Source organism: Haliotis cracherodii, unplaced genomic scaffold, assembly GCF_022045235.1.
Source record: "Haliotis cracherodii isolate W230 unplaced genomic scaffold, xgHalCrac1.p SCAF_25, whole genome shotgun sequence".
Classification (NCBI taxonomy): Eukaryota; Metazoa; Mollusca; class Gastropoda; order Lepetellida; family Haliotidae; genus Haliotis; species Haliotis cracherodii.
In genome coordinates this window covers 247,019-264,088 of record NW_027266281.1, presented here as the reverse complement: position 1 = coordinate 264,088, position 17,070 = coordinate 247,019, and the positions used below count along the sequence as shown (strand labels likewise).

The 17,070-nt window shown below is 42.9% G+C and overlaps 1 protein-coding gene across 1 annotated transcript; it reads left to right on the top strand.

Moving 5' to 3' along the window:
- The first annotated feature begins 6,575 nt into the window (after positions 1-6,575).
- On the top strand, positions 6,576-17,069 carry LOC139472720 (platelet-activating factor acetylhydrolase IB subunit alpha2-like). Its single transcript, XM_071255171.1, has 5 exons — positions 6,576-6,709; positions 9,314-9,403; positions 9,575-9,691; positions 11,000-11,122; positions 13,354-17,069. The coding sequence occupies exons 1-5, from the start codon at positions 6,644-6,646 to the stop codon at positions 13,672-13,674; spliced, it is 717 nt and encodes a 238-aa protein (XP_071111272.1). The 5' UTR covers positions 6,576-6,643; the 3' UTR covers positions 13,675-17,069.
- The last annotated feature ends 1 nt before the right edge of the window (position 17,070 follows it).

Sequence of the window (17,070 nt, the reverse complement as noted above, 5' to 3'; positions counted from 1 at the left end):
GTTTGAAGGGGACACCGGTGCCGAGGTGGTAAACGTCTGAGACCTGCATCACTGCGGGTTTTCCTCTTACAGCAAACTTATGCGCCTGGTATAACTGGAGAAATATTTTCGATTAGCATTATGATGAACAAGTTTATTAAGAACGGGGCGGTGGGGTAGCCTAGTGGTTGAGACGGTGAGTGAGAGTAGGAGTGAGTGGGTGGGTGAGACGGCGAGTGAGAGTAGGAGTGAGTGAGTGAGTGAGACGGCGAGTGAGAGTAGATTTGAGTGACTAAGTGAGACGGCAAGTGAGAGTATTACTGAGTGACTGAGTGAGACGGCAAGTGAGAGTATTACTGAGTGGGTGAGTGAGACGGCGAGTGGGAGTAGGAGTGAGTGAGTGAGACGGCGAGTGGGAGTAGGAGTGAGTGACTGAGTGAGACGGCGAGTGAGAGTAGGAGTGAGTGAGTGAAACGGCGAGTGAGAATAGGAGTGAGTGAGTGAGTGAGACGGCGAGTGAGAGTAGGAGTGAGTGACTGAGTGAGACGGCGAGTGAGGGTAGGAGTGGGTGAGTGAGTGAGACGGCGAGTGAGAGTAGGAGTGAGTGACTGAGTGAGACGGTGAGTGAGAGTAGGAGTGGGTGAGTGAGTGAGACGGCGAGTGAGAGTAGGAGTGAGTGGGTGAGTGAGACGGCGAGTGAGAGTAGGAGTGAGTGAGTGAAACGGCGAGTGAGAATAGGAGTGAGTGAGTGAGTGAGACGGCGAGTGAGAGTAGGAGTGAGTGGGTGAGTGAGTGAGACGGCGAGTGAGAGTAGGAGTGGGTGAGTGAGTGAGACGGCGATTGAGAGTAGGAGTGAATGGTTAGTGAGACGGCGAGTGAGAGTAGGAGTGAGTGAGAGAGACGGCGAGTGAGAGTAGGAATGGGTGAGTGAGTGGGACGGCGAGTGAGAGTAGGAGTGAATGGTTAGTGAGACGGCGAGTGAGAGTAGGAGTGAATGGTTAGTGAGACGGCGAGTGAGAGAAGGAGTGAGTGAGAGAGACGGCGAGTGAGAGTAGGAGTGAGTGAGTGAGTGAGACGGCGAGTGAGAGTAGGAGTGGGTGAGTGAGACGGCGTGTGAGAGTAGGAGTGAGTGAGTGAGACGGCGAGTGAGAGTAGGAGTGGGTGAGTGAGTGAGACGGCGATTGAGAGTAGGAGTGAATGGTTAGTGAGACGGCGAGTGAGAGTAGGAGTGAGTGAGAGAGACGGCGAGTGAGAGTAGGAATGGGTGAGTGAGTGGGACGGCGAGTGAGAGTAGCAGTGAGTGAGTGAGTGAGACGGTGAGTGAGAGTAGGAGTGAGTGAGTGAGTGAGACGGCGAGTGAGAGTAGGAGTGGGTGAGTGAGACGGCGAGTGAGAGTAGGAGTGAGTGAGTGAGTGAGACGGCGAGTGAGAGTAGGAGTGGGTGAGTGAGACGGTGAGGGAGAGTAGGATTGAGTGAGTGAGACGGCGAGTGAGAGTAGGAGTGGGTGAGTGAGAAGGTGAGGGAGAGTAGGATTGAGTGAGTGAGACGGCGAGTGAGAGTAGGAGTGAGTGAGTGAGACGGTGAGGGAGAGTAGGAGTGAGTGAGTGAGACGGCGAGTGAGAGTAGGAATGGGTGAGTGAGTGAGACGGCGAGTGAGAGTAGCAGTGAGTGAGACGGTGAGTGAGAGTAGGAGTGAGTGAGTGAGTGAGACGGCGAGTGAGAGTAGGAGTGGGTGAGTGAGACGGCGAGTGAGAGTAGGAGTGGGTGAGTGAGTGAGACGGCGAGTGAGAGTAGGAGTGAGTGGGTGAGTGAGACGGCGAGTGAGAGTAGGAGTGAGTGAGTGAGACGGCGAGTGAGAGTAGGAGTGAGTGGGTGAGTGAGACGGCGAGTGAGAGTAGGAGTGAGTGGGTGAGTGAGTGAGACGGCGAGTGAGAGTAGGAGTGAGTGAGTGAGTGAGACGGCGAGTGAGAGTAGGAGTGAGTGGGTGAGTGAGTGAGACGGCGAGTGAGAGTAGGAGTGGGTGAGTGAGTGAGACGGCGAGTGAGAGTAGGAGTGAGTGGGTGAGTGAGACGGCGAGTGAGAGTAGGAGTGAGTGAGTGAGTGAGACGGCGAGTGAGAGTAGGAGTGAGTGGGTGAGGGAGTGAGACGGAGAGTGAGTGTAGGAGTGGGTGAGTGAGACGGCGAGTGAGAGTAGGAGTGAGTGGGTGAGTGAAACGGCGAGTGAGAGTAGGAGTGGGTGAGTGAGACGGCGAGTGAGTGTAGGAGTGAGTGAGTGAGACGGCGAGTGAGAGTAGGAGTGGGTGAGTGAGTGAGACAGCGAGTGAGAGTGGTAGTGTGTGGGTTAGTGACACTGCTCAGATGAGTGACGTAAATAAATAATTTGTGCTTCACACACATCCACTGAGAGCACACATACTGTAATGTAAAAAAAATGAAAATATTTTTGAAAAAAATCATTCAGATTGATAATCAAACTCAGCATGGCTTGTGGCGGGATAGCCTCGCGGTGAAAGCGTCGCCTCGTGACGTAGACCACAGTCTCCCACCCTCCCGCTATAACATGGCATGAGGTGTGTAAAACCCATACCTCACAGACAGGTACCAATAGCTTGACACACAGACAAAGGCCAGGACCCCTGACAACCACCCTGGTGCCCTATATTCTATACAGGGCAAACAGCGTCTGGGATAACGTGTGCTATAAACAACATATGTCCTTCAGTAATAGACGAACACAGCTTATATATGTCAACTGTCATCGATCCAATACACTGTACACTATCTGCTGTGAACGTCAGTACTGTATACAAACGTCTCTTAATGCGCTTCACTGATCACTAACCGCTATATAAGGAGCCTGTATGTATTGAACGCTGGGTCTTGTGTACTTGTGTGTATACGCGAGGCTAGAGGGCATAGATCACCATTCACTGACAAGTGTATCAATTAAACGCACAGCTGGATGACAAAGGTAAAATTATTAATGATATTCTTTTATCACACGTATTTTGTTGGAGGTTAACGCTTTGGAACCAGGGTCGGGTGAAATATACACGAGTAACTAGGTAGAGGTTTTGTGTATTGTTTTAAGCCGCTCTGTGCGTTGGAGATAACGCTTTGGAGTGAGTGAGTACGGTTTTACGCCGCTTTTAGCAATATTCCAGCAATATCACGGCGGGGGACACCAGAAATGGGCTTCAACCATTGTACCCATGTCGGGAATCGAACCCGGGTCTTCGGCGTGACTAGCGTACGCTTTAACCACTTGGCTACCCGACCGCTCCTTAACGCTTTGGAACCTCGGTCGGGTGAAATATACACGAGTATATAGGTAGAGGTTTTGTGTATTGTTTTACGCCGCTCTGTGCGTTGAGGGTTAACGCTTTGGAACCAGGGTCGGGTGAAATATACACGAGAATATAGGTAGAGGTTTTGTGTATTGTTTTACGCCGATCTGTGCAATATTCCAGTTGTATGACGACGGCCTGTAAATAATCGAATCTGGACCTGGCTAACCAGTGATCGATAGTGTGAGCAACGATCCACGCTGCAATGACACGCAATTAGCCGAGACAAGGGGGCTGACTGCGCGATCCATTTCGTCGCTTAACTACGACCAGCAATCCCCATGGGACATACCTCTACAAGACAAGCTCCATTTCAAGAATGATCGTTGGTTTGAAGAAACTGATTATCGATTATCGAACGATTATGACACACTGGGACACTGGGACACACACGTGCTCAGGCTCGCTGACTTGGTTGATGCATGCCATCGATCCCAATTGCGAGGATCGATGCTCATGTCAATCACTGGATTGTCTGGTCCAGACTCGATTATTTACAGACCGCCGTTGTATAGCTTGAATATTGCTGAGTGCGGCGTTAAACAACAAACCAACTAACCAACCAACCTCATGTCCATACTTTTCGTTTTTCCCTGCCTACTGAACATTTTGAGGAAATACATACAAATATTTGAATTTGGAATCTTATAATAAATCTATATTTTTCGTTCCACCGCTGAGTGCGGCGTAAAACAACAAACCAACCAAACCTATCGATGAATGTTGTGTGCGAAAATACGACAAACCAATCAGAATGCGTATACGACTTACAAGTCCTTCGGTCAGAATCCCCCAGGAATAATTTGTAATTTGACGTATGTCTTGCATTTAAAAATATTCCCAAGATACAGTTGAATGTGTTCAATCCTACAGAATGATACTGTAAGTCCCGATGTGTTTTCAATAGCAGCTGGATTATATATGATGCATGGGGGAAATATACGTGAATCACGCAACAAGTTGACAAATACTTTAGCTATGCCTGTCTGCGCTTAGACGGAACCCAGTCGAACAAATGGCCACGAGCTTGGAGTGGATCGATGTTCATGATGTCATTCACTGGATTGTCTGGTCCAGACTCGATTATTTACAGACCGCCGTCATATATGCCCGAGTGCAGGGTTAAACAACAAATAATAAACAGAAACGTTCTTACATTAAAGTTCTGGGCTGATTTTACATCAAGAGCACATATGTATATGGATGATGGATATATTTTAGAAATAAACGACGTCACTGTAGGGAGAATAAACTATGAGGTGCGCAGCACCAACGATAAACAACGAACACTGGTCGTTTTTTCGTGTATGAGATATCAAACCCGTGAAGATCCGGAGTAGAATAGGTCTTCAGCAACCCATGCTCGCCGTAAAAGGTGACTATGCTCGCCGTAAAAGGCAACTACGCTTGTCGTAAAAGGCAACTACGCTTGTCGTAAAAGGCAACTACGCTTGTCGTAAAAGGCAACTATGCTTGTCGTAAAAGGCAACTATGCTTGTCGTAAAAGGTGACTATGTTTGTCGTAAAAGGCAACTACGCTTGTCGTAAAAGGCGACTATGCTTGTCGTAAAAGGCAACTATGCTTGTCGTAAAAGGCGACTATGCTTGTCGTAAAAGGCAACTATGCTTGTCGTAAAAGGCAACTATGCTTGTCGTAAAAGGCGACTATGCTTGTCGTAAAAGGTGACTATGCTTGTCGTAAAAGGTGACTATGCTTGTCGTAAAAGGTGACTATGCTTGTCGTAAAAGGCGACTATGCTTGTCGTAAAGGCGACTAATAGGGATCGGGTTGTCAGGCTACCTGACTTGGTTGATACATGTCATCGATCCCAATTGCGCGGATCGATGCTCATGATATTCATCACTGGATTGTCTGGTTCAGACTCTATTATTTACAGATATACCGCCGTCATATAGATGGAATATTACTGAGAACGGTGTTCAACAACAAACAAACAGTTATATGAGATATCAACGTTATATGTACAGCCTCTTGAAGGATGTTGGTAAAATGTACAAGTTTTAATCAGAATCCGACCTCTGAAGTGTCGGACAAGTCCATTTTACGAATCAGTGGGTAAAAAAAGTTTGATTTTTCTAACATACTCTCAAAATCCCCACGTCGATTATCTGTACCTTTTCTCCCGATACCGATTGTCATATCTTTTGGATGCATTGCGTTTATCTACGTTGTCCTGGTACATCTAAGGGGAACAACTCACGAGACACTTCCCTATTAAAAATAATGTCGTCCAAATTACGACGTCATCAATTAGCGAGGGCATGTTCGAATCTTCAGAAATTACGTCATGATAGAATAATTTTTTATCGTGAATTTAACCACGCATCGCTCTTCACTGTTCTTTGCGATTTACCGCGTATCTATCTTATGTTATCTATTGAAAGACAGTTTAACGAAAACACCTTTAACAAAATATTTCAGAGATTGAATGTTTCCTAGAATCTACAGGTTATTTGAAACTCGGACCATGTATTTTTCTGATTAGCCATACACCATTGGGACGTGGGTTGTCCTGATGCGATTCGTAGCTCTCTGTACTAGTCACCAAATATCATTGTATTATAGCTAAAATGGATAGAATTATAGCTAAAATGGGTAGAATTATAGCTAAAATGGGTAGAATTATAGCTAAAATGGGTAGAATTATCTTTAAACCGCCTGCATGTTATAAGAAATGAGCGGGCCACTGTATCTTGATAATGCCCTTATATTGCTTGACTACGGGCCATTATCACGCCCGTTGTTAGGTGACGTCATAGGATAGGGATACGTGTCGTCACGTTCAATAGTGACGTCATCTGGTTTGTTCTATGACGTTTCCATATTTGTAAAAGTGGGTCAGTGACATTCGTGTTGATTGCAGTAAATGTTTCAAAACCGATATTGTTGTTACTTTTTATTTGATGACAATTCCATCCATATTAGCTATAATAACAGTAACGCTATTTTTCAGGGCATTTTCATTTGCAGAAGCCCTCGGTCTTTTCAACTGCCCTCCTTCGTCGGGCAGTTAATGGAAGACCTCGGGCTTCTGCAAATAATAATGCTCTGAAAAATAGCGTTACCCTTACAATACTCGTGTTCCACCTTGTCTGAAGTCCCTCTTAACAACAAGGAAGGAAATCTTTCGATTGAAAAAGGTCTTCAATACACGTGTATCAGTTTTAGCGGTCTTCATTGTCATCAAGTATGAGAGTTGTCTAACCTTTCTTCCGGTTAAATGTTGATGAAGTTTCGAGGCACATAATCATTATCAAAGCTGCGACATTTTCCCGATTATCTGGTCTGTTAAAGAATGAACCCCGCGGCGGAAGCACAAGTTGTGGAGGATGTGCAGGGAGACGGACGCTGGATGAGTTTGGTACGTGATGCACGTGAGAATCGCGAGCTAAACGTGACAGGAAATGGCTGTCGCAGTGCAGACCGCGACACGAGTAAGCTGACAGGTGCCCGTCCGACGGGACTTTATATCGGAGGATGAATTAATTATTACTGCATATGTTTTTGGTGCCAATAAATATTGCACATCAAGTAATATTGTCTTTTAACTCTATAACAAATGGTCCCGTTTATTTAAGAACACAATTAAATGTATATAAACTTGACAGACACAAGAGTAGAAGGTTCAGCTCACCCATGTCAGGTGTACATCTACTGAACTAGAAGCACATCTCCCTAGCAGGAGAGCGACAAGGAATCTGAAATCTGCCATAGTCGAAAGAAGAAGCTATTTCTTTCACATATCAAATGGTGTACCTCAAAACTGTCAACAGAATATATATAAGCCAATAAAATTACATTTTGACATATCCCAAAGTGTGTGGCCCTGTTTTGTTTGTTGTTCTTTAAGGCGCCACTCAGGAATATCGCAGCTGTATGACGGTGGTCTGTAAATAAATGAGTCTGGACTAGACAATCCAGTGATTGACATCATGAGCATCAATCCTCGCAATTGGGATCAATGACATGCATCAACCAAGTCAGCGAGCCTGATGACGTGTGTGTCCTAGTGAAGGTCCTAGTAAGAATTCATCTTCAGCAACGCATGCTTGTCATGAGAGGCGATTAATGGGATCTGATGGACAGTCTTGCTGACTTGATTGATGCATGTCATTATCTCTCAATTGACAAGATCAATGCTCATGATGTCAATCACTGGATTAAATGTCTGGCCCAGACCTGATTATTTACAGACCGCTGTCATGTAGTAGGGATATTGTTGAGTGCGGTCCTGAGTGTGTGAAGTTTACATTTCAGGTAAAGAATGCTCCTCCCGAGTACAACATGGAAGTTTTCTGAAAATCAGTCGATGAGTTCGTTCATATGTAATGTTTCATTGACCTGAATATGTGCATTTAACACAGAGCCTTTTCGCCTGTCTGTTGTTACCAGTCATAGCCAGCTAATAGGTCTGTTTCTGCCATGGCATGAATCTGGGGACATTTTGGCCCAAACTGACTTGAAGAATGCATGAATTTAAGATATTTCAGTGAAGTTTATGAAGCGCCCCCCTCTATTAAGCGCCCACAGCAATATTTGCTAAACAATTGGCTAGTGAACAATCCCAATTAGCACCCCTTTCGATTGATCATAGTATCACAATTGATCAATGTAATACGTGTGTTATCGCACCCTTAATTCATTAAATTCTGGATAAACCATGAAATTTACGATCTTTCAACTCTGTTGTTTTTCACCAAAATAATATTCTAATAAGAGCCCCCTATTTCTAATTTTGAGAGCGCCCTGGGCGATTGTTATGTCGAATACGGTAGTCGTGGGCTGCGTGTTTCCTGACATTGCAGACTATTGTGATACCTAAGTCTTCGTTGTGATGTCCATTGTATGCTGTTATGTTTTCCTCCACTTGCGACACCCCTTTAGACAAATATATCTGCATACATCGACTTTGCGACTTTTACCGTGTACCGGTAATACCGTATTCGATGTAATAAGCGCCCAGGGAGCCCTCAAAATTAGAAATAGGGGACTCTTATTAAAGTATTATTTTGGTGAAAAAAAACATTTGAAAGATAAATTTCGTGGTTTATGCTGACAGCCTGAAATGTTTATTTACGGCAGATATATTTTTCCAGAAGGAGTGCGTATTGTACGCGAATGAATAAGTCTTGTTTACATTGATCAATCAGAAGGGGTGCTGATTGGGATTGTTCACGTGCCAATATATGAGCAAATATCGCCGTGGGCGCTTATTAGAGCGTGGCGCTTAATACGTGGAATACGATACCAGTTTTAGTGTTACATAATCAGTGAGAGAATTCAATAATGACATGATTATAAAGCATGCTTAAGGTGATCATTACAAGGAACCCTGAACTCCTAGAGTATCATTCACATGTATATTTACTATGTGCTCTCAAGGGATCCTGGGGGATCCTGTGGGATGCTGCTTCGTTTCGGTCTTAATATTCTTAACACTTGATTGTAATACAAAATGCAACCCATGAAGATCCGGGGTGGAATAGGTCTTCAGCAACCCATGCTTGTCGTAAAAGGCGACTGTGCTTGTGGGAAGAGGCTACTAACGGGATCGGGTGTTTAGGCTCGCTGACTTGGTTGATGCATGTCATTGTATCCCAGTTGCGTAGATCGATGCCTCTGATGTCAATCACTGGATTGACTCGTTTATTTACAGACCGCTTTCATACAGCTAGAATATTGCTGAGTGGAGCGTTAAAGAAGGAACAAACAAACTAACTAATACAAAATGCCAACGCTAGATAATAATAAGTCTCAATTTTCTCCAGAAACACGCTATTTAGAGTGATAAAGATATGAATGGATGACTGAAAAGGGTGAGGATGTCCTGCTTTACCTGGCACCCGCCACCACACAATTTGAATAAAAAAGTGAAAATTTTGGTGTAGTGCAGCTTTAAAGGTTTTATAAAATGAATGATGAGGACTAAAAACCGTTGAAAGCCATTTTCTGTTTGTATGTGCAGCACAAGCGCTTCCTGCTGGAGGCCAAGGAGAGAGAGCCGGAGGTCGTGTTCATCGGAGACTCGCTGATCGCACAACTGCAGCATATGCCCGTAAGTAGACCTGCATTTTTACCTGTAGCCATATGGCTATTTATGTATTTCTGGTCATTGTCGACTTTAGGAGTAATTATTCATGAGTACACTCTCAAAATTAGAAATAGGGGGCTCTAAATTCTGTTGTGAGTGATGTTTCCGTCTGATTAGTCTGATGTTGACTTTCAGATCTGGCAGCAGATGTTTGAACCTCTCCATTGCCTCAACTTTGGAATCGGCGCCGACCAAACACAGCACGTGTTGTGGCGCGTACAGAATGGGGAACTGGACAACATGGAACCAAAGGTTGGTTTGCCGCAATCTGTCTGTCTGTCTGTCTGTCTCCTGCAGTGAGTGTGTTGTACCATGTTTCAGGTGTGTTGTACCATGTCTCAGGTGTGTTGTACCATGTTTCAGGTGTGTTGTACCATGTTTCAGGTGTGTTGTACCCTGTTTCAGGTGTGTTGTACCATGTTTCAGGTGTGTTGTACCCTGTTTCAGGTGTGTTGTACCCTGTTTCAGGTGTGTTGTACCCTGTTTCAGGTGTGTTGTACCGTGTTTCACGTGTGTTGTACCGTGTTTCAGGTGTGTTGTACCATGTTTCAGGTGTGTTGTACCCTGTTTCAGGTGTGTTGTACCCTGTTTCAGATGTGTTGTACCATGTTTCAGGTGTGTTGTACCCTGTTTCAGGTGTGTTGGTCCATGTTTCAGGTGTGTTGTACCCTGTTTCAGGGGTGTTGTACCATGTTTCAGGTGTGTTGTACCCTGTTTCAGGTATGTTGGTCCATGTTTCAGGTGTGTTGTACCATGTTTCAGGTGTGTTGTACCATGTTTCAGGTGTGTTGGTCCATGTTTCAGGTGTGTTGTACCGTGTTTCAGGTGTGTTGGTCCATGTTTCAGGTGTGTTGTACCGTGTTTCAGGTGTGTTGGTCCATGTTTCAGGTGTGTTGTACCCTGTTTCAGGTGTGTTGTACCATGTTTCAGGTGTGTTGGTCCATGTTTCAGGTGTGTTGTACCATGTTTCAGGTGTGTTGGTCCATGTTTCAGGTGTGTTGGTCCATGTTTCAGGTGTGTTGGTCCATGTTTCAGGTGTGTTGTACTGTGTTTCAGGTGTGTTGGTCCATGTTTCAGGTGTGTTGTACCATGTTTCAGGTGTGTTGTACTGTGTTTCAGGTGTGTTGTACCATGTTTCAGGTGTGTTGTACCATGTTTCAGGTGTGTTGTACCATGTTTCAGGTGTGTTGGTCCATGTTTCAGGTGTGTTGTACTGTGTTTCAGGTGTGTTGGTCCATGTTTCAGGTGTGTTGTACCCTGTTTCAGGTGTGTTGTACCGTGTTTCAGGTGTGTTGTACTGTGTTTCAGGTGTGTTGTACCGTGTTTCAGGTGTGTTGTACCATGTGTCAGGTGTGTTGGTCCATGTTTCAGGTGTGTTGTACCGTGTTTCAGGTGTGTTGGTCCATGTTTCAGGTGTGTTGGTCCATGTTTCAGGTGTGTTGGTCCATGTTTCAGGTGTGTTGTACCGTGTTTCAGGTGTGTTGTACCATGTTTCAGGTGTGTTGTACCATGTTTCAGGTGTGTTGTACCATGTTTCAGGTGTGTTGTACCATGTTTCAGGTGGTGGTGATGCTGGTGGGCACCAACAACCACGACCACACAGGGGAGCAGGTTGTCGGTGGCATCATGGAGCTTGTCTCAGCCATACACACCAAGCAGCCCCAGGCTCAGGTCGTCGTCATGGTGAGTCAGTCACAACAATCCACACATTACAAATAGAAAATCATGTCCACATTTACCAAGCACCAAATCCAAACCCTAGCATGCTGAAATTGCTAGATTATTACTCTGGTGAATGGATCAGTGTGCAATTGATTTACAAATCTCATCTCCCTGCATGGTAAACATCTGAAGTCACATTACCATGGTTACCATCTCATTCTACCAGATATACATTAAAAATAATATTTGTATACTCTATAAATCATTGAAGAAATTGTGTGTTCTTTAATTTCTTTTGAATAGTATATCTGGTTTTATCTGGTGTTAAGCAGGGCTCAAGATAAACTTTCAGAGCTCAAGATAAGCTGCATATCTGCGTAAAATCAGAAATGCAGAAATATGCAGTAAAATAAAATCCAAACGTATCAAATACGCAACGAACATTACAGATACGCTACAAAAATAAAACTTGTGCATATCATCAAAATATTGTGAAGTAACCCTGCGTATTCGATTAGCAAATCAGCAACTTATTTTGAAATTATAAAGGGGCATTCCATCAACCTTTGCCAAACTCCACGATGACAGTTACATCATGATCATTTGCCATCACACTTTCTTGTGGAAGTATAGTGGTATTTTTGAGTCCTATAAAGCTCTCGAACCCACACAACACCAGTTTGCAGGGACCAGATGAATAGTGATTTAAATATTTAACTTAAATACCCACATGTGTAAAAACTAGTCAGTAACAGAAATTTGAATACCCAGATAGAATTAATGATACCCAATGATTTTAAAATGCATGGGTAAAATACCCACAACACCAAAAGCTTATCTGGAGCTTTGACTTTGCTTAAAACAACATGATAAATCATTTTTGAGTTGTTTGCTTACATTTTTAGACAACACTGTATGTAATTACTAGGACTGCAACAAATACACTATTAGGTAAATACGATGAGTATACTGAATATAGGGTAACGAATACGAATATTTATTCAAGAATACAATAACAAGTCTGCAGTTGATGTATTATTTATGATATTCAGTGAAACATTAACAAAATATATTATTTGACATGGTTTGTTAATTATTAATTTATTATACATTTATATACTGCACTTATCCAGGTACTAGTATCTGCTCAAATGTGACGATGACCAGTGACTAAAATACTGTCAAATTAAATATTAAAGATTGTTGTCTTTAAAGAAATCTATGCATATAATATGTTCTTATGGATATTTTAATGGTCAGGGTATGTAAATGCACATGACTGCATATTCATAAATATTCGATTCTAGTGACCACGAATTACGAATTGAATTCATAAATGGATATGGTTCGATTCACCGAATACGTGAGTGAATCATAACAGCCCTAGTAGCTTTTGTAGCCTAGTAGCTTGTAGCTGTTGCATCTTGGATACCTGAAAGATCTTTATTATGGATTAGAAGTCAAAATTGTGACTTATCGTTATCATTACCACTTCCCTTAAACTTTCAAGACTTGTTGCGAATTATGATGAATTATGACGAATTATGACAGATCTGTCAATAAAGAAAGGGAAGTAACTCTAAACTTGCTTCATGCCTTATTCCTCATGCCCTTACTTTTCTTTTTCCCTGCCTACTGAACATTTTGAGGAAAACATACAAATATTTGAATTTAGAATCTTATACTTTATATTTTTCATACCACTGACCTGAAATTTGGGGTCCAGTCTCATTAAAATCAGATCTCAGTTCTCGCTACCGCTAAACAAAGATCTGAGGACATCCCATTACGGGTCACGCCAGACCGACCTTGCGTGAACTTTGACCGACCAATGGAATGACCAATCAGAAGGCAGGTTTCTCGTGCTTTAAGGCACTAATTTCAAATTTGCGACTTCGCTTCAAAAAACATATTTTGACAAATTCTCGATTACAAATTTGAAACCTAAACAAATGAACATTCTGGAATGGCTAATAGATGGTCTACATTAAATGGATTCAGTCGTTAAACCCGTAACTATCGTTCGGAGTTAAAGTTTTCAAGGTTGCATGATTAGAAATCACATTCCGACTGTCACTTTCATAATCTGGTAAGCGATGCTCTGATTGGTCGGATGAAAGGTCGTTCTGACATGACCCCTAATGGGATGTCCTCAGATCTTTGTTTAGCGGTAGCGAAAACTGAGGTCTGATTTTAATGTGATTGTTTGGGGTCAAAATCGGATTGATTGATATAAATTGATCTTTCTCCAGGGCATTCCTCCTCGCGGAGAGAACCGGAACCACCTCCGCGAGAAGATCCTGCAGATCAACACGAGCCTGGCAGAGCAGCTGAAGGGGAAAGGGAACGTCACCTTCCTCAACATCGACGCGAGCTGGTTCGTGAACGCCGACGGCACGATAACACATCATGACATGCACGACTATCTCCACATGACGCGACGGGGGTATCAGAAGATCTGTGAGCCACTCCTGGAGGAGATTCAGAACCTCCTGCAGACATTTGTGAAGGTGGAGAGCACGTCCGTGGAGACCGTGTCCATGGCGGGAGAGTTGGCCGGAGACAAGGCCTAGTCATGGCTGCCAGAGTTTCGCTTCTGGAGTCACGCTTCCTTGAGAATATTCTCCTGGAGATCTGGTTCCTGAAGATGTGGTTCTTGGAGTCTTGGTTCCTGGAGATCTGGTTCCTGAAGATGTGGTTCTTGGATTTTTGGTTCCTGGAGATCTGGTTCCTGAAGATGTGGTTCTTGGAGTCTTGGTTCCTGAAGATATGTTTCTTGGAGCCTTGGAAGCAGGAAGCATGGTTCCTGGAAACCCATTTCATGTTGTTTTGGTTCCCAAAATAATGATAAGTTCTGGTTCTTAGGGTCAAGTTTCCCAGAATCATGGTTCCAGGAATCACAGTTCCCAGAATCACTGTGTCAGGCGACAATTTTTCTTGGAATCAGGGTTCGCAAATCAAAGTTCCTAGAATCATGGCTCCTGGAATCACCGTCTCAGATCAACGTGGTTCCCGGGCACATCCACTGGTGCACTGTTAATGCTCTCTCTGTGTTCAAATGCATATGTTTTCAGTGCGAGGGTGTTGATTATATGTGGTAGAGAAGCTTTGAATGTGTCCAGCTCTATATCTGTTCAAAGTTATTCTCTGACGGGGAAATACGGGGAATTGGTGTACTAAATTAAACCCTGGACTCTAGGGGTGAAACGATACAGCAAGGCCACGATACGATACGTATCATGATATATCAGTCACGATACGATACATGTCATGATACATAAGTCACAGTACGATACATGTCATGATACATAAGTCACGATACGATACATGTCATGATACATGTCACAGTACGATACATGTCATGATACATAAGTCACAATACGATACATGTCATGATACATAAGTCAAGATACGATACATGTCATGATCCATAAGTCACGATACAATACATGTCATGATACATAAGTCACGATACGATACATGTCATGATACATAAGTCACGATACAATACATGTCATGATACATAAGTCACAGTACGATACATGTCATGATACATAAGTCACAATACGATACATGTCATGATACATAAGTCATGATACAATACATATCATGATACATAAGTCATGATACAATACATGTCATGATACATAAGTCACGATACAATACATGTCATGATACATAAGTCACGATACGATACATGTCATGATACATAAGTCACGATACAATACATGTCATGATACATAAGTCACAATATTTATGTCAAATAGGAGAAATAGAAGACTATAAATATTTCAAAGCAGGTTCAAAAGGAAAAGCTAGCTGAAGACATGTTTAGAAGCTGCAATTTTAGTGAACTTGACACCAATTACAATTAATTTGCGATATTTGACTGACAAAGATGCTGGGGTAAGGGATATATTTTGCAAGTGTATCGTCTTGTATCGATACAAAAAAAACGTATCATGCACAGGTGTATCGTTTTACCCCTGCTGGCTCAGTGTTGGAGGTTAAGTTTGAAAGTCAAGGGGTCCTATCTATAACCGAGTGTTGGAGGTTATACTGTGGCAGGTCCAAGATTCTGGTACGGAAGCAGCACTCCTTTACGATCCCCGGACCCGCTTGAATGTCGAGCACTGCTGACAATACATACAGTGCTACATTGTTCTACATGTTTTACAGTTCTCTGTCATTATACCATGTGTATCACAATATTGTGCTCTCTGTACGATATGTGGTGCAGTACCTTGTCCATGATGATATGTTGTCTATGGTATGCTACTTGTGGTATGCTACTTGTGGTATGCTACTTGTGGTATGCTACTTCTGGTATGCTGTTTGGCTTTCATGAGCCACTAGATGGCGCAGTTCACGACTTTTCTTGATTAATGATTTGCTTGGTAAACTTGTCCAGATGCAGGAATATCTTAGCATCCTGTACTGGAGTTTAGTTCAACTTTGCGAAGTTTAAGCAGATACCTCATCAGGTTCAAACAGTTCATCTGGCCCTCTGGAACAAAGGAAGAAAACAACTATATTTCTTTCCCAAAATTCCATTTTCTGGTCAAGTGTCGATTGATTGATTGATTGATTGATTGATTGATTGATAATATATGAAAATAGACACTACACAAATATGCTGGATGGAAAGTTGCTAGATGAACTACATGTAATACATGAGAATGTTTAACTTAGTGCTTCGATATCCATGCTGCATTTGAACTGGCCTGTATGTTCGCACTGCACATGCATTTTGTGTGATTTTGTCGTTGTAGCCAGTACATTCGTAATGCATATACGTAACATGAATGTAGGAGGGAAACACTTGCCGAGCAGAGAGAAGGGTGGAACAAGTGTCAGTTACAGTTGAAACAATAGAGTGATGTCATAGCTGTGGTTTAATCATTTCAAACCTGTTGACGCGCATTGACCCAATCACTTTGTAAAGTTGAAGGTGAAGGTCGTATGTGACGCAATCACTTTGCAGAGTTGAAGGTGAAGGTCGTATGTTGTTCTGCCGGCTGTAGTCCTGGTGGTTGTATAGTGACTGTTTTGGTCAGTGCTATGAATAATAAGTTGCATGTATTTGGCTTTATGACCAACTGAAACCTCTGTGAGAAAAGTGAACGTTATGTGGTACTGGTCGTGAAATATTGCATGTGCTTTGACCAGCTGTCTCGCTGAAGCATTTGGTAAATGTAAGCATGCAACATGTGTAACGGTGTTGTAATTGTAATCTCAATATTACATTTGTGAGCTCATGTAATGTTGATGTCAGTACAAGACTGTTAACTGACAGTTTCCACCCTTGTCGATCGAAGTTGGAATTCCTGGGCTCAATCATAGCACCACAAGTGGATGTTATGAGTTATGTCCCTTCTATGCCTCTCCTATTGACCAATCAGATTCCACCTCTCGTATCACTTGCATTTGCTTCAAACAAGATGAGGGCACCCAGGCAAGATCACGTGAGCACCTCGATTAAAAACATGAAAAGATTTGGAAAATATCTGCAATCGACCGAAATCTGTATTACAGTTTACGAACGTTAAGTTTCGATTTCGTCGTGCGATTTTGATTGGACTATGGATAGACTCATTTGTCCAGCCAAAATGTAATTCCATAATACCAGCCTAGTTCGGCAAGGGTGGAAACTGGACTTTGATAGTCAGTTAACTCCCCTGCATCAGGAAGATGGTACCTAAGCTAAGCCATGCAATCCTTTAGAAGCTTTCGTAAAGACAGATCTGATTTATTTCGTATTTGAAAGATATTTAGAGGCAGGAAAGTGCATTTTCTTTTATCAAGGTTGATTTTTGGATTAATTTACATTTGAAAATTTAAAACCTTAATTGAATATATTTCAATCAGGATTATTAATTTGTGTACTTTGGGAAAACTGATGGGAGCAAGAAATCACGAAAATTTATAAGTGTGGCCTGAACTAGAGATGCCTATTTCTGCATGGTTTT